The 18,303-nt window shown below is 50.9% G+C and overlaps 1 protein-coding gene across 1 annotated transcript in view; it reads right to left on the bottom strand.

Annotated features, from left to right (window-relative positions):
- Positions 1 to 18,303, bottom strand: part of spg11 (SPG11 vesicle trafficking associated, spatacsin) — a 102,347-nt gene that overhangs the window by 73,706 nt on the left and 10,338 nt on the right. Inside the window, 4 exon segments of the mRNA XM_034175533.1 lie at positions 1 to 151; positions 850 to 987; positions 3,676 to 3,883; positions 5,178 to 5,405. Coding sequence (XP_034031424.1) covers positions 1 to 151; positions 850 to 987; positions 3,676 to 3,883; positions 5,178 to 5,405 — 725 coding nt within the window.

Raw genomic sequence — 18,303 nt, forward strand, 5'->3', positions numbered from 1 at the left:
CTTGCTGTGGGCCGAGGTCAGAGCCTGGTGGGACTCCAAGTGAGCGAGCGAGGACACCCAGGAGGTCCTGGAAGGCTTGACAGAGGAGGCAGAGGGAGCCACTGACTTTTGGGCTTTGCTGTAAATGGAAGCCAACCGAGATTCCCAGGAGCTAGATTGGAGGCCAAGAAAAAGGTCAGATAAGTGACATGACCTATAAATATCAAATGAAGAAAAAGATTAAAAACTAAGATTTTATTTCCAGTAATCATTACGCTGTAAAAACCAGGCTGAAAATTAACCACAATTTTTAAAGTAAGGGTAATTCTACAGTACAGAATTATAATCACAACAAATGCTATCGTTGTAATTGTGTTACCACAGAATTGCCTGTAAGTACTTACTGCAAGATTAAGGAAGATATCAGGCCTTATTTTTGGAAAGACTACTTGGTATTTTCCTGCTACTTAAACTGACTTTGCCTGTCTGTTTGGGCGTTATGATAGGTGCTGGAGCATATCCCAACATGTACTGGGAACAGATTGGGCATACCCTAAGCATATGGACTAACACAAATAAGATAAGTACACAATTCACAACTACAGTCTACTTCTGAGTCACAAAGTTCACAGAATCTTGCAGTGTCAACTGATGCTCCACAACATTTATGCTGATGTTTGGGCAGTCATATAGAAGAGACGTAAGTCTGATATAGACCCTGAAGCAGATTGGTGCCAGTGCTCGTCTCCAAATCCCTAAATACAGTATCTGGGCTGGACCTCTAATATCTCCATGCCTTTGGAAATGGATCAGAACATGTACCAATTGTTCTATCAGACATCCCATCATGATCTACTCTTAGCAGATTACCGGTCAGTGCAGAAGGTGTGTCCCAGTGCAGCAAGGCTGTAGTTTGAGCTGGACAAGCTGTCCTGGTCTTTAGGGTTTGGAGGGCACAGTGGGAGAGGAGGAGTGGGCACAGCACACAGCAAGTGATCTGGATGAATCCTGGGAGACAGAAATATTAATATCAGGCCTGTTCTGTTTTGTCCTCCACTTGCAACACGATATCATTGTCTAAAAAGAACACAACCAACCTACCCTTGAGTCAAAATCACCATCAGCTGAACAGGGAGACCTGAATGTGGATAATAATCTCTGTCAAGCATCTCGGGTCCAGTTTCTTGTTTTTAACTCTGCTAACCCTGGGGCTAACATGTGTGATTTCTAGATGTTGAAAGTGTATTTTCAATGGTTCTTTTTTGTCATCACTTCTTTTATGCACCTGTGCCCAATTCTAGTCACACATTTGGAATTCATTACCAAAGAGCATCCATCATAAGATTTTTTTGCCAAATCAACATGTGGATCCATAGCAGATCCACTATGGTGTCACTGGGCAAAGGTGGAGGCAGCCAAAACAAGAAGAGGTCATATTTAGATCACTCAGACTGCCATCACTGCTAGCCGGGAGGTCTAACGTGGAAGAGGAGCATGACATGATTTGTACAGTGCTGGAATCCTGGCGATTGGCATGATTTTCACTGGGGCAAATGGACTGTTGAGGGCCATGATCTGTTGTGGATTGATGGGGATACTAGGGAACCTGTGGACATTGGTGGGGATTTATGAAGAACAAGAACTGTCAGCTGACTATGATGATCCCAGTTGTGTTCTACATCATGTGTCTTTACCACTTGACTGTTTGGACAAATAGTTCATATCACCACTGCACGTTACATGGATGCTTACATAGTTCCATCATCTCTGTCTTTGCATGTTTGACAATTCTTTGTTGTGCTTTGTTTATTTGGGTTTTTTTTGGTCGTATGGCCAAAGCAGATTGTCACCCCTCTGAGTACAGCTTGCTTGAGGTTTCTTCCTATAATCAAAAAATGCCAGAGGGAGTTTTTCCTGACCACTGTTGCCAATGTGCTTGTTCAGGGGGTGGACTGGGTTACAAATTACCCTTGTGAAGCACGTTTAAATAAATTGACTCAAAAGTGTGTTTGTTGGTTAGATTGTGAAGGTAACTGGTCAAAACCTACTGACTTAGACACAATTTGAGGCAGTGTAGGTAGTGAGAAGTATTAATAGTAAATACGTCCTTGAGAAATTGATGAACTGTTGAATAATGAAAATGTTAATGAAGCTCAACAGTGGATTTTTTCGTCTCTGGGTGCTCAGCCTTTGAGATCAAGATAACACCTGGAAAAAGTTTACGGAGTTAGACTGAACAGAGGTGTTTGGCAATGCAGATATCTTTGCAAGACAGCGAAGGTCCAAGTCTTTTAGATGTTGGTGCTTAATGTCTCACTGTGTGGTTGTGAGACTTGTACGTTAACCAGTGACTTAAGAAGATGACTGAATGCCAATCCTGTTGGATCTCTTCACTTGATCCTTGGGTGCCAGTGAATTTGACTTTGGGTCAAACAGAAGGTTCTTCATTTTCCCCTTTAGTCACATATTTCTATGTCCCCACTTTAAAAATGTTCCATTCCAAAAAATAGTAATTGTGAATTTCAAGTGATCTGGTTAATGTTCAGGGGGACCACAGTGGGAGTATAATTCTCTGCAAATTTAAGTTTCCAATTTTCCTGATTGATGGTAGACTGGTGGCATATATCATCTCAGATAAAATAAAGACAGTGTATTCTGCCTATTGGGGGGGGGGGGGGGGGGGGGGGGGTGGTCGGACAATTTTACTTCCCAACAACTTTCAATATTAATTTCACTTTCAGTTTAATACCTCATGTCATTCTGTTTGTTACAGAAATTAGCAAACTACAGAATATGGAGAGGAAACATCTCTCTCTGATTCTATTGTGTCAAGAGACAATACATAACAATGAATAAAGTGTATATTAACAACTATTTGAAATCATAATTTTTTATTTTCTTGATGGTTTCTCAGAATTTCAAAGCCTTGGTAGTCCCCTTAAATATATTTTGATTCTGCTGAAATTTGTGCTGTAGCAATTTCTTGGGTAGTGTAACAAAATAAACCTAAAATAAAGGGACAAGGTGATTTTCAAAACTTTTTGGAAAGGGGGGGGGGGGGGGTGATGTACCCTAATGGTTGTGTGGTGTTTTTCCATGGTATGGAACTAGAGCACACAGATGCTCCAGTGTTAAGGATACTGGGGCTGAATGGTTGCCAGTACTGTCTTATCTCTGCGTAAAAGAGGATCCACATCTTGTTCCTGATCAGTGTCAACATGGAGTGAGCTCTTCTCCCAGGTAAGATGAATTATTCTACCAATCTTTGAAGTGATCTGTTGAAAATCATATAGTAATCCTGGAGCAATCCTGCTAATAAACACCTGAAAACATCTTTAACAGCAGCAAATACTCGTATTATGTGACGGGTGCATGTCAGTAAACTGGATCTATACCTCTATTGCTATTCTTATTTATCTTCTAATATAAGCAACAGGTTGGTTGTTGTTGGTGTCCTACAGCAGTCTAATTCAGGTTCTTGAAATGGAGCAATAGCTCTACCTGGTGGACAGTAACCATTAATGCACATACAATACAGTAGAGTTTTTTCATGAGCTCTCGTAATTTCTGTTATCCACACTTGAAAATAAAAAATATTTTTGTTGCAACTTCTCAACTATTTGGACATTCAAGCCAAACCATCCAAAACTGAGGAACGTGCTAGATATTACAGAAATACCTCCTTTTCTCATATACCTGAAGTAATGATTGAGATCAACAGCAATAGCACCGTGGTCCTCTGTGATGGCTACAGCTGTACTGAGGTCAGGTGACACCTGGAGGACACAGAAGGAAGGGGGAGAGGAAGAAGATGGAGCTACTTCCTCGTCAGTCAGATCAGAGCTCAGATATGTGAGGAGGTCAACGCTGGCCAGGAGACTGCCATCCGTCATGTTACACACAGCTGAAGGTGCGAGTTAAAGAAAGCCACAGTCCAGCATTAGGGCTCTCCAATTGGTTCAAAATGCTGCAGCCAGACTTTTGACACGAAGCAGAAAGTTCGACCCCTGTTCCAATGAAATCAGATTTTAAGGTTCTGCTACTAGTCTATAAAATTGTTCATGGACTGGCACCTACCTACCTAGCAGACCTAATTAAACCTTACGTACCGGCCCAGGCTTTGCGTTCTCAGGGTGCAGAACTACTTTGTGTCCCTAGGGTGAATAAGAAGTCTGCGGGTCACAGAGCTTTCTCTTATCGTGCTCCTGTTCTGTGGAATGATCTCTGTGTCAATAAAACAGTCAGATTCTGTGGAGACTTTCAAGTCCAGACTGAAGATGCACTTATTTTCCCTTTCATATGGCTAGCATACTGGCATAGTATAGTTCTACGCTTTTTATTCTTTTAATTAATTTTATTAGGAAACTGAGCGTGCCGCGGCCTCAACTTTACCTAAATTCTGGGTCTTTTAGTGAAGCTCAGGGCTAGTGGCCGGCGATCACCTTAGTATTTCCTGTTTTTCTTGTTGTTTAATGAAGACAAATTATACTGTATTTCTTGTCTTTCTGATGCCTGATTCTGGTTTTTCTGTTTAAGGTGCAGCTCCATCCAGAGATGGGTGTGGCAATTGTGCTGGAGACCCTCCTGTCCTGTGCACCAACAGCATTTTCTGTATATTCATTTTGTGAATTGTTCTGTAATTTATGTTTGTAGCAATGGCCCGAGCAGAGGGTCACCCCTTTGAGTCTGGTCTGCTTGAGGTTTCTTCCTCAGAAGTTTTTCCTTACCACTGCTGCTCTGGGGGTTAGTAAGGTTAGACCTTACTTATGTGAAGCGCCTTGAGGCACTCTGTGATTGGCACTATATAAATGAAAATAAATTTAAATTGAAAGCGCAACACAGATCTAAAGCAGATTTACAAATTAAATCAGATTATTGAAATTATCAGACATCATAAAAACACTGATGGGGGTGTATCAACGTCATGACTTCATCCTCATCATGTGCTCTTCTAATTAGCTGAGTAGCAAAGTAACATTTCTTGTTTTTAGGTAATTGTCTACACAAACAGGCTGGGGTGGACTAACTAAATGACTCACTCACTCACATTTTGATGTACAAGCCTCATGTGGGAATTTCCAGTATAAGCCACAGTGGTATTAGTAGTAACATGTATTATTACTATTAACTGTAGTATTTGCAGTAAAAGTTGTATTAGTACAATGAGCGGCAGCAGTTGCATGGTTGGTGGAAGATACAGATGAGTCCAGTGGAGCTGAGGATGAAGAGCGTTTCTGTCCCCACACTGTGATGGACGGCTGTGTGGATGCTGTTGTCTGTCAGCTGTATCTTGCAGCAGCAAAGTATCAGTGGCTCCTCCCCCGACTGCGACCACTGCAGTTGCAGCAGCCAAACACAGTTCAACAGCGCACAGCAGCGACCGGCTGCAAAGTACAGAACTTGCACCGACTGCAGCTCACACACACCTGAAATCACAAAGCAAAATAATATCACTTATTATAGCATGTACATATAAGTGTAAGAGGACAGCTGGTGCAGTGGCCATCTTTTGTAGGTAAAAATGCACATGGCTGCACCTGCTGTAAACAAACAGTGACAGAAGATGCACCTCCAACTGATATCTATAATTTCAAAGAAAATCAATCATTTTCAGGACATAATCTGAAACTCAAAGATTTTGCTTTGTGCCTTAAATGCAAAATATGACCACAGAATGATTAAAGCAGCAGGAAAATTGGGATTAAAATTGTACAACAGTAAGGCTATTGGATATCATAATTTCTTTTTAAAAATATGTATTTTATAAAAAAAATATAAATTAAATTTTAATCAAATATATACAGTGAGGAAAATAAGTATTTGAACACCCTGTGATTTTGCAAGTTCTCCCACTTAGAAATCATGGAGGGGTCTGAAATTTTTATCTTAGGTACATGTCCACTGTGAGAGACATAATAAAAAAATAAAAATAAAACGGAAATCACAATGTATTATTTTTTAATAATTTATTTGTATGTTACTGCTGCAAATAAGTATTTGAACACCTACCAACCAGCAAGAATTCTGGCTCACACAGACCTGTTAATTTTTCTTAAGAAGCCCTCTTATTCTGCACTCTTTACCTGTATTAACTGCACCTGTTTGAACTTGTTACCTGTATAAAAGACACCTGTTCACACACTCAATCAATCACACTCCAACCTGTCCACCATAGCCAAGACCAAAGAGCTGTCTAAGGACACCAGGGACAAAACTGTAGACCTGCACAAGGCTGGGATGGACTACAGGTCAACAGGCAAGCAGCTTGATAGAAGACAATAACTGTTATGATTATTTTTTAGAAAGTGGAGAAAGAAGAAACACAAGATGACTGTCAATCTCCCTCGGTCCATGCAAGATCTTACTTTGTGGGTCTAAGGATGATTCTGAGAAAGCTCAGAACTACACAGAAGGACCTGGTCAATGACCTGAAGAGAGCTGGGACCACAGTCACAAGATTACATTAGTAACACATGATGCTGTCATGGTTTAAAATCCTGCAGGGCAGCAAGGTCCCCCTGCTCAAGCCAGCACATGTCCAGGCCTGTTTGAAGTTCACCAGTGACCATCTGGATGATCCAGAGGAGGCATGGGAGAAGGTCATGTGGTCATATGAGACCAGAATAGAGCTTTTTGGAATCAATTCCACTTATCATGTTTAGAGGATGAGAACAACCCCAAGAAAACCATCCCAACCATGAAGCATGGGGGTGGAACATCACACTCTGGGGGTGCTCTTCTGCAAAGGGGACAGGACGACTGCAAAGTATTGAAGGGAGGATGGATGGGGTCATGTATTGCAAGATTTTGGCAAACAACCACCTTCCCTCAGTAAGAGCATTGAAGATGGGTCATGGCTGGGTCTTCCAGCTTGACAATGACTCCAAACACACAGACAGGGCAACTAAGGAGGGGGTCCTTAAGAAGCATTTCAAGGTCCTGGAGTGGCCTGGCCAGTCTCCAGACCTGAACTCAATAGAAAATCTTCGGAGGGAGCTGACACTCCAAACCTGAAAGATTTGGAGACCAAAATCCCTGCTGCAGTGTGTGGAAACCTGGTGAAAAATTACAGGAAACGTTTGACCTCTGTAATTGCAAACAAAGGCTACTGTAACAAATATTAACATTGATTTTCACAGGTGTTATTTGCAGCAGTAACATACAAATAAATTATTAAAAAATCATACATCGTGATTTCCGGATTTTTTTTTTAGATTATGTCTCTCACAGTGGACATGCACCTAAGATGAAAATTTCAGACCCCTCCATGATTTCTAAGTGGGAGAACTTGCAAATTCGCAGGGTGTTCAAATACTTATTTTCCTCACTGTATTTCAGTGCTCATTATGTTTACTCTGAGCTCAAACAATTATATAGCGATAATAATTATAATTTCTAGTATTAGTAGCAATAGTACTGAAAGCAGTATTATCATTTTACTAAGTATAATTAAGTATTAGTAATAACAGCACCAGCAGTAATAGTCATTATTATAAATAAATTGGTAAATGGACTGCATTTATATAGCGCTTTTCCATCTGCATCAGATGCTCAAAGCGCTTTACATGTTGGGAAAGTGTCGTAACACGGACCCACAACAGGGGGGCGCAAATGAACGGACAATGGATAAGAAAGGAGTAACAATTTAATGTTGTGAAAGTACACAACGGAATACAAACAGAAATAATGGGTGCCAATTGTACACAAGAGGACTGTGGGCAGGCTCGAAGATAGGAGACCTCTGATGATCGGAGAGCCGGAGCCCACACCGCTTCCACCACCAACGGCCTGAAGAACACCGGAGCCGCCAAGTCCTGAGTCCCCAGGTGGTCTCTGTCCTCCGTTGTCGGCCCTGGTACTGCTGGCAGACAAGAAACAGAAGGCGGTGAGTGTGAGTCCTCACACCCAGCAACCTTTACACTCAATTCCTCCGGGAGGGAAAGCCTCCACCTCCAGATACGTTTTCTCTCGTGCAGCTCCTGTTTGTCCCTCTTCTGGCTCTCCACAGGAATGCGGCTGCACACAGAACAATGTTAGACAACAATAATCACAGCAGAGAAGATTACCTCTAGTGGTAGATGATTTCTCGGCGAGGAGGTGGAGTAATGATCCAGCTTTTGTAGAGCTGCAGGTGACTGGTGACAGCTGGTGTAAATGAGTGACAGCTGTCACTCTCTGTCTTGGCGCCCTCTCATGCTTGAAGCCCGCACTCCAAGCAGGGCGCCGACTGGTGGTGGTGGGCCAGCAGTACCTCCTCTTCAGCGGCCCACACAACAGGACCCCCCCCTCAACGGGCGCCTCCTGGCGCCTGACCAGGCTTGTCCGGGTGTCGGTGGTAGAAATCGACCAGAAGGGCCGGGTCCAGGATGAAGCTCCTCTTCACCCAGGAGTGTTCTTCGGGTCCGTAACCCTCCCAGTCCACCAAGTACTGAAAACCCCGGCCCTTCCGACGGACGTCCAGGAGCCGACGAACAGTCCATGCCGGCTCCCCGTCGATGATTCGGGCAGGAGGTGGTTCGGGTCCAGGGGTGCAGAGTGGTGAGGCGTGGTATGGCTTGAGTCTAGAGACATGAAAAACCGGATGGATCCGCAGTGAAGCCGGGAGTGTCAGCTTCACTGCGGCCGGACTGAGGATTTTGGCGATGGGGAATGGCCCAATGAAACGGTCCTTCAGTTTCTGGGATGTCACCTGGAGCGGGATGTCCTTGGTGGATAACCACACCTCCTGCCCCGGTTGGTATGCAGGGGCCGGGGAACGCGGCGATCTGCATGGGTCTTGGCCCTCGTCCGGGCCCGCAACAGGGCAGAACGGGCGGTCCGCCACACCCGGCGGCACCTCCGCAGGTGGGCCTGGACCGAGGGTACCCCGACCTCTCCCTCCACAAGTAGGAATAATGGGGGCTGGTAGCCCAGACACGCTTCAAAAGGGGAGAGGCCGGTGGCAGATGACACTTGGCTGTTGTGAGCGTACTCGATCCAGGCCAGATGGTTACTCCAGGCCGCCGGATGCGCGGAGGTGACACAGCGAAGGGCCTGTTCTAGGTCCTGGTTCGCCCGCTCTGCCTGGCCGTTCGTCTGTGGGTGATACCCGGACGAGAGACGTACGGTGGCCCCCAGCTCCTTACAAAAACTCCTCCAGACCTGCGAGGAGAACTGGGGACCACGATCCGAGACGATGTCCGACGGTATCCCATGCAGACGCACGACGTGGTGGACCAGGAGGTCTGCTGTCTCCTGGGCCGTTGGGAGCTTCGGGAGGGCCACGAAGTGGGCCGCCTTGGAGAACCGGTCCACTATCGTCAGTATGGCGGTGTTGCCCTGGGACGGCGGGAGGCCCGTGACGAAGTCCAGGCCGATGTGGGACCAGGGGCGATGAGGCACAGGCAGGGGTTGGAGGAGACCCCTGGTCTTGTGATGGTCCGCCTTGCCCCTGGCACAGGTGATACAGGCCTGGACGTAGTCCCGGACGTCGGCTTCCAGTGACGCCCACCAGAAGCGCTGCTGGACTACTGCCACGGTCCTACGCACTCGGGATGACAGGAGAGCTTGGATCCGTGGCAGAAGTCCAAGACGGCAGCCCTAGCCTCTGGTGGGACGTAAGTTTGTTCTTCGGACCATCTCCCGGGTCCGGGTTCCTTGCCTGGGCCTCCCGGACGGTCTCCTCCACGTCCCAGGTGAGGGTGGCCACGACAGTGGACTCGGGAAGGATGGTGTCGATGGGGTCCGACAACTCAGCCTTGGCCTCCTCTTCGTGCACCCGGGACAGTGCATCGGATCGTTGATTCCTAGTCCCGGGGCGGTAGGTGATCCGGAAGTCAAAGCGTGCGAAGAACAGGGACCAGCGGGCTTGCCTGGGGTTCAGCCGCTTGGCGGTCCGGATGTACTCCAGGTTCCGGTGGTCTGTAAAAACCGTGAAAGGCTCCGTAGCTCCCTCCAACAGGTGTCTCCACTCTTCCAGAGCCTCCTTCACCGCGAGGAGTTCTCGATTGCCCACGTCATAATTCCGCTCAGCGGGGGTCAACCTGCGGGAAAAGTAGGCACAAGGATGGAGAACCTTATCGGACTCCCCGCTCTGGGACAGCACGGCTCCTATTCCTGAGTCTGAGGCGTCCACCTCCACTACAAACTGGCGAGTAGGATCAGGCTGCACCAGAACTGGCGCAGACGAAAACCGGCGTTTCAACTCCCTAAACGCGGCCTCGCACCGGTCCGACCAGGTGAAGGGGACTTTAGTGGAGGTCAGGGCGGTCAGGGGGCTAACAACCTGACTGTAACCCTTAATGAACCTCCTGTAGAAGTTTGCAAAGCCGAGGAACTGTTGCAGCTTCCTACGGCTTTTTGGTTGGGGCCAATCCCTCACCGCCGCAACCTTGGCCGGATCCGGGGCGACGGAGTTGGAGGAGATGATAAACCCCAGGAAGGACAAAGAAGTGCGGTGAAACTCACACTTCTCGCCCTTCACAAACAACCGGTTTTCTAACAACCGCTGTAGGACCTGACGTACATGCCGGACATGGGTCTCAGGGTCCGGGGAAAAGATGAGTATATCATCCAGATATACGAAGACAAACCGATGCAGGAAGTCCCGCAAGACGTCGTTAACCAATGCTTGGAACGTCGCGGGCGCATTGGTGAGCCCAAACGGCATGACCAGGTACTCAAAATGACCTAACGGGGTGTTAAATGCCATCTTCCATTCGTCTCCCTTCCGGATCCGAACTAGGTGGTACGCATTCCTAAGATCAAGTTTGGTGAATATTTGGGCTCCATGCAGGGGTGTGAACACCGAATCCAAGAGGGGCAATGGGTACCGATTGCGAACCGTGATCTCGTTCAACCCCCTGTAATCGATGCATAGACGGAGTCCGCCGTCTTTCTTGCCCACAAAAAAGAAACCAGCACCCATCGGGGAGGTGGAGTTCCGGATCAACCCGGCGGCTAAGGAGTCCCGGATGTAGGTCTCCATTGATTCGCGTTCCGGACGTGAGAGGTTGTACAGTCTACTGGACGGGTACTCAACGTCCGGAATCAAATCAATGGCACAATCGTACGGTCGGTGCGGTGGAAGAGTGAGTGCCAGATCTTTGCTGAAGACGTCAGCCAGATCATGGTATTCCACGGGCACCGCCGTCAGATTGGGAGGGACTTTAACCTCCTCCTTAGCCGTGATCCCGGGAGGAACCGAGGATCCTAAACACTCCCGGTGGCAGGCTTCGCTCCACTGCACCACTGCCCCAGACGGCCAATCGATCCGGGGATTGTGCTTCACCATCCAAGGAAAACCCAAAATCACTCGGGAGGTAGAAGGTGTCACGTAAAACACGATCTCCTCCCTGTGATTCCCAGACACAACCAGAGTCACGGGCTGGGTCCGGTGTGTAATTAACGGGAGTAGAGTGCCATCTAGTGCCCGTACCTTCAAAGGCGAAGGCAGAGCCACTAGAGGGAGCCCCACTTCCTTTGCCCATCTGCTATCCAACAGATTCCCTTCGGACCCCGTGTCCACCAGTGCTGGGGCGTGAAGGGTTAAATCCCCACTCAGGATTATCACTGGGATTCGTGCTGATCTGTGGGGTCTCCCCGTGTACATGTTATGGCCCACCCTTAGCCCGGTTTCTAAGGACGGGCGTTGGTGTTTTGACCGTTTGGGGCAGTCTTTTAACATGTGTTCACATGAGCCACAGTAAAAACACTCCCCGCGGGCCAGCCTCCTTTGTCTGACATCAGATCTCACTTTGGCCCTGCTCGTGTCCATAGCTTCGTCAGCAGGGGGAGCTGTTGCCACACGGAGCCCACTGGCAATGGAGCGTGGGGACGACGTCACCCTTTCTGACCCGGAAGAGAGAGGGACGGCTTGTGCCCGGCCACGCCCCCCGGCCTGCTCCCGACGGTGTTCATTTAAGCGGTTGTCTAAGCGTATAACCAGATTGACAAGCCCGTCGAAATCCTGCGGTTCGTCCTTAGCCAGCAAATGCTCCTTCAGTACTGGAGACAGTCCGCTTATGAAGGCAGCGCGGAGCGCAACGTCATTCCAGCCAGACCTCGCAGCCGCGATGCGGAAGTCGACAGCGTAATCAGCTGTGCTCCGACGCCCCTGTCTCAGTGACAGCAGCACGGTCGAGGCAGTCTCGCCTCTGTTGGGATGATCAAACACTTGTTTGAATTCCCGTATAAACCCAGCGTATGATGTCAGAAGCCATGAATCCTGTTCCCAGAGCGCTGTAGCCCAAGCGCGTGCCTCACCTCGAAGCAGATTAATTACATAAGCCACCCGGGTGGCGTCTAATGCGTACATAACTGGACGCTGTGCAAAAACGAGCGAACACTGCATTAGGAAGTCTGCGCACGTTTCCACACAGCCTCCGTACGGTTCGGGAGGACTTATGTAAGCTTCAGGGGACGGTGGGGGGGGTAGTTGAACGGCCAGTGGAACATCTATATTAGGCTCCGGGCCAGCAGGAGGAGACACTGCAGCGACGCTCGACTCGCGTGCTTCCACTCTGGCGGTGAAAGGCCTGCCTGGCCGTTCGTCTGTGGGTGATACCCGGACGAGAGACGTACGGTGGCCCCCAGCTCCTTACAAAAACTCCTCCAGACCTGCGAGGAGAACTGGGGACCACGATCCGAGACGATGTCCGACGGTATCCCATGCAGACGCACGACGTGGTGGACCAGGAGGTCTGCTGTCTCCTGGGCCGTTGGGAGCTTCGGGAGGGCCACGAAGTGGGCCGCCTTGGAGAACCGGTCCACTATCGTCAGTATGGCGGTGTTGCCCTGGGACGGCGGGAGGCCCGTGACGAAGTCCAGGCCGATGTGGGACCAGGGGCGATGAGGCACAGGCAGGGGTTGGAGGAGACCCCTGGTCTTGTGATGGTCCGCCTTGCCCCTGGCACAGGTGATACAGGTCTGGACGTAGTCCCGGACGTCGGCTTCCAGTGACGCCCACCAGAAGCGCTGCTGGACTACTGCCACGGTCCTACGCACTCCGGGATGACAGGAGAGCTTGGATCCGTGGCAGAAGTCCAAGACGGCAGCCCTAGCCTCTGGTGGGACGTAAAGTTTGTTCTTCGGACCATCTCCCGGGTCCGGGTTCCTTGCCTGGGCCTCCCGGACGGTCTCCTCCACGTCCCAGGTGAGGGTGGCCACGACAGTGGACTCGGGAAGGATGGTGTCGATGGGGTCCGACAACTCAGCCTTGGCCTCCTCTTCGTGCACCGGGACAGTGCATCGGATCGTTGATTCCTAGTCCCGGGGCGGTAGGTGATCCGGAAGTCAAAGCGTGCGAAGAACAGGGACCAGCGGGCTTGCCTGGGGTTCAGCCGCTTGGCGGTCCGGATGTACTCCAGGTTCCGGTGGTCTGTAAAAACCGTGAAAGGCTCCGTAGCTCCCTCCAACAGGTGTCTCCACTCTTCCAGAGCCTCCTTCACCGCGAGGAGTTCTCGATTGCCCACGTCATAATTCCGCTCAGCAGGGGTCAACCTGCGGGAAAAGTAGGCACAAGGATGGAGAACCTTATCGGACTCCCCGCTCTGGGACAGCACGGCTCCTATTCCTGAGTCTGAGGCGTCCACCTCCACTACAAACTGGCGAGTAGGATCAGGCTGCACCAGAACTGGCGCAGACGAAAACCGGCGTTTCAACTCCCCTAAACGCGGCCTCGCACCGGTCCGACCAGGTGAAGGGGACTTTAGTGGAGGTCAGGGCGGTCAGGGGGCTAACAACCTGACTGTAACCCTTAATGAACCTCCTGTAGAAGTTTGCAAAGCCGAGGAACTGTTGCAGCTTCCTACGGCTTTTTGGTTGGGGCCAATCCCTCACCGCCGCAACCTTGGCCGGATCCGGGGCGACGGAGTTGGAGGAGATGATAAACCCAGGAAGGACAAAGAAGTGCGGTGAAACTCACACTTCTCGCCCTTCACAAACAACCGGTTTTCTAACAACCGCTGTAGGACCTGACGTACATGCCGGACATGGGTCTCAGGGTCCGGGGAAAAGATGAGTATATCATCCAGATATACGAAGACAAACCGATGCAGGAAGTCCCGCAAGACGTCGTTAACCAATGCTTGGAACGTCGCGGGCGCATTGGTGAGACCAAACGGCATGACCAGGTACTCAAAATGACCTAACGGGGGTGTTAAATGCCATCTTCCATTCGTCTCCCTTCCGGATCCGAACTAGGTGGTACGCATTCCTAAGATCAAGTTTGGTGAATATTTGGGCTCCATGCAGGGGTGTGAACACCGAATCCAAGAGGGGCAATGGGTATCGATTGCGAACCGTGATCTCGTTCAACCCCCTGTAATCGATGCATAGACGGAGTCCGCCGTCTTTCTTGCCCACAAAAAAGAAACCAGCACCCATCGGGGAGGTGGAGTTCCGGATCAACCCGGCAGCTAAGGAGTCCCCGGATGTAGGTCTCCATTGATTCGCGTTCCGGACGTGAGAGGTTGTACAGTCTACTGGACGGGTACTCAACGTCCGGAATCAAATCAATGGCACAATCGTATGGTCGGTGCGGTGGAAGAGTGAGTGCCAGATCTTTGCTGAAGACGTCAGCCAGATCATGGTATTCCACGGGCACCGCCGTCAGATTGGGAGGGACTTTAACCTCCTCCTTAGCCGTGATCCCGGGAGGAACCGAGGATCCTAAACACTCCCGGTGGCAGGCTTCGCTCCACTGCACCACTGCCCCAGACGGCCAATCGATCCGGGGATTGTGCTTCACCATCCAAGGAAAACCCAAAATCACTCGGGAGGTAGAAGGTGTCACGTAAAACACGATCTCCTCCCTGTGATTCCCAGGACACAACCAGAGTCACGGGCTGGGTCCGGTGTGTAATTAACGGGAGTAGAGTGCCATCTAGTGCCCGTACCTTCAAAGGCGAAGGCAGAGCCACTAGAGGGAGCCCCACTTCCTTTGCCCATCTGCTATCCAACAGATTCCCTTCGGACCCCGTGTCCACCAGTGCTGGGGCGTGAAGGGTTAAATCCCCACTCAGGATTATCACTGGGATTCGTGCTGATCTGTGGGGTCTCCCCGTGTACATGTTATGGCCCACCCTTAGCCCGGTTTCTAAGGACGGGCGTTGGTGTTTTGACCGTTTGGGGCAGTCTTTTAACATGTGTTCACATGAGCCACAGTAAAAACACTCCCTGCGGGCCAGCCTCCTTTGTCTGACATCAGATCTCACTTTGGCCCTGCTCGTGTCCATAGCTTCGTCAGCAGGGGGAGCTGTTGCCACACGGAGCCCACTGGCAATGGAGCGTGGGGACGACGTCACCCTTTCTGACCCGGAAGAGAGAGGGACGGCTTGTGCCCGGCCACGCCCCCCGGCCTGCTCCCGACGGTGTTCATTTAAGCGGTTGTCTAAGCGTATAACCAGATTGACAAGCCCGTCGAAATCCTGCGGTTCGTCCTTAGCCAGCAAATGCTCCTTCAGTACTGGAGACAGTCCGCTTATGAAGGCAGCGCGGAGCGCAACGTCATTCCAGCCAGACCTCGCAGCCGCGATGCGGAAGTCGACAGCGTAATCAGCTGCGCTCCGACGCCCCTGTCTCAGTGACAGCAGCACGGTCGAGGCAGTCTCGCCTCTGTTGGGATGATCAAACACTTGTTTGAATTCCCGTATAAACCCAGCGTATGATGTCAGAAGCCATGAATCCTGTTCCCAGAGCGCTGTAGCCCAAGCGCGTGCCTCACCTCGAAGCAGATTAATTACATAAGCCACCCGGGTGGCGTCTAATGCGTACATAACTGGACGCTGTGCAAAAACGAGGCGAACACTGCATTAGGAAGTCTGCGCACGTTTCCACACAGCCTCCGTACGGTTCGGGAGGACTTATGTAAGCTTCAGGGGACGGTGGGGGGGGTAGTTGAACGGCCAGTGGAACATCTATATTAGGCTCCGGGCCAGCAGGAGGAGACACTGCAGCGACGCTCGACTCGCGTGCTTCCACTCTGGCGGTGAAAGGCCTGCCTGGCCGTTCGTCTGTGGGTGATACCCGGACGAGAGACGTACGGTGGCCCCCAGCTCCTTACAAAAACTCCTCCAGACCTGCGAGGAGAACTGGGGACCACGATCCCAGACGATGTCCGACGGTATCCCATGCAGACGCACGACGTGGTGGACCAGGAGGTCTGCTGTCTCCTGGGCCGTTGGGAGCTTCGGGAGGGCCACGAAGTGGGCCGCCTTGGAGAACCGGTCCACTATCGTCAGTATGGCGGTGTTGCCCTGGGACGGCGGGAGGCCCGTGACGAAGTCCAGGCCGATGTGGGACCAGGGGCGATGAGGCACAGGCAGGGGTTGGAGGAGACCCCTGGTCTTGTGATGGTCCGCCTTGCCCCTGGCACAGGTGATACAGGCCTGGACGTAGTCCCGGACGTCGGCTTCCAGTGACGCCCACCAGAAGCGCTGCTGGACTACTGCCACGGTCCTACGCACTCCGGGATGACAGGAGAGCTTGGATCCGTGGCAGAAGTCCAAGACGGCAGCCCTAGCCTCTGGTGGGACGTAAAGTTTGTTCTTCGGACCATCTCCCGGGTCCGGGTTCCTTGCCTGGGCCTCCCGGACGGTCTCCTCCACGTCCCAGGTGAGGGTGGCCACGACAGTGGACTCGGGAAGGATGGTGTCGATGGGGTCCGACAACTCAGCCTTGGCCTCCTCTTCGTGCACCCGGGACAGTGCATCGGATCGTTGATTCCTAGTCCCGGGGCGGTAGGTGATCCGGAAGTCAAAGCGTGCGAAGAACAGGGACCAGCGGGCTTGCCTGGGGTTCAGCCGCTTGGCGGTCCGGATGTACTCCAGGTTCCGGTGGTCTGTAAAAACCGTGAAAGGCTCCGTAGCTCCCTCCAACAGGTGTCTCCACTCTTCCAGAGCCTCCTTCACCGCGAGGAGTTCTCGATTGCCCACGTCATAATTCCGCTCAGCAGGGGTCAACCTGCGGGAAAAGTAGGCACAAGGATGGAGAACCTTATCGGACTCCCCGCTCTGGGACAGCACGGCTCCTATTCCTGAGTCTGAGGCGTCCACCTCCACTACAAACTGGCGAGTAGGATCAGGCTGCACCAGAACTGGCGCAGACGAAAACCGGCGTTTCAACTCCCTAAACGCGGCCTCGCACCGGTCCGACCAGGTGAAGGGGACTTTAGTGGAGGTCAGGGCGGTCAGGGGGCTAACAACCTGACTGTAACCCTTAATGAACCTCCTGTAGAAGTTTGCAAAGCCGAGGAACTGTTGCAGCTTCCTACGGCTTTTTGGTTGGGGCCAATCCCTCACCGCCGCAACCTTGGCCGGATCCGGGGCGACGGAGTTGGAGGAGATGATAAACCCCAGGAAGGACAAAGAAGTGCGGTGAAACTCACACTTCTCGCCCTTCACAAACAACCGGTTTTCTAACAACCGCTGTAGGACCTGACGTACATGCCGGACATGGGTCTCAGGGTCCGGGGAAAAGATGAGTATATCATCCAGATATACGAAGACAAACCGATGCAGGAAGTCCCGCAAGACGTCGTTAACCAATGCTTGGAACGTCGCGGGCGCATTGGTGAGACCAAACGGCATGACCAGGTACTCAAAATGACCTAACGGGGTGTTAAATGCCATCTTCCATTCGTCTCCCTTCCGGATCCGAACTAGGTGGTACGCATTCCTAAGATCAAGTTTGGTGAATATTTGGGCTCCATGCAGGGGTGTGAACACCGAATCCAAGAGGGGCAATGGGTATCGATTGCGAACCGTGATCTCGTTCAACCCCCTGTAATCGATGCATAGACGGAGTCCGCCGTCTTTCTTGCCCACAAAAAAGAAACCAGCACCCATCGGGGAGGTGGAGTTCCGGATCAACCCGGCAGCTAAGGAGTCCCGGATGTAGGTCTCCATTGATTCGCGTTCCGGACGTGAGAGGTTGTACAGTCTACTGGACGGGTACTCAACGTCCGGAATCAAATCAATGGCACAATCGTACGGTCGGTACGGGGGGAAGAGTGAGTGCCAGATCTTTGCTGAAGACGTCAGCCAGATCATGGTATTCCACGGGCACCGCCGTCAGATTGGGAGGGACTTTAACCTCCTCCTTAGCCGTGATCCCGGGAGGAACCGAGGATCCTAAACACTCCCGGTGGCAGGCTTCGCTCCACTGCACCACTGCCCCAGACGGCCAATCGATCCGGGGATTGTGCTTCACCATCCAAGGAAAACCCAAAATCACTCGGGAGGTAGAAGGTGTCACGTAAAACACGATCTCCTCCCTGTGATTCCCAGACACAACCAGAGTCACGGGCTGGGTCCGGTGTGTAATTAACGGGAGTAGAGTGCCATC

Source organism: Thalassophryne amazonica, chromosome 8 (assembly GCF_902500255.1).
Source record: "Thalassophryne amazonica chromosome 8, fThaAma1.1, whole genome shotgun sequence".
NCBI classification, from domain to species: Eukaryota; Metazoa; Chordata; class Actinopteri; order Batrachoidiformes; family Batrachoididae; genus Thalassophryne; species Thalassophryne amazonica.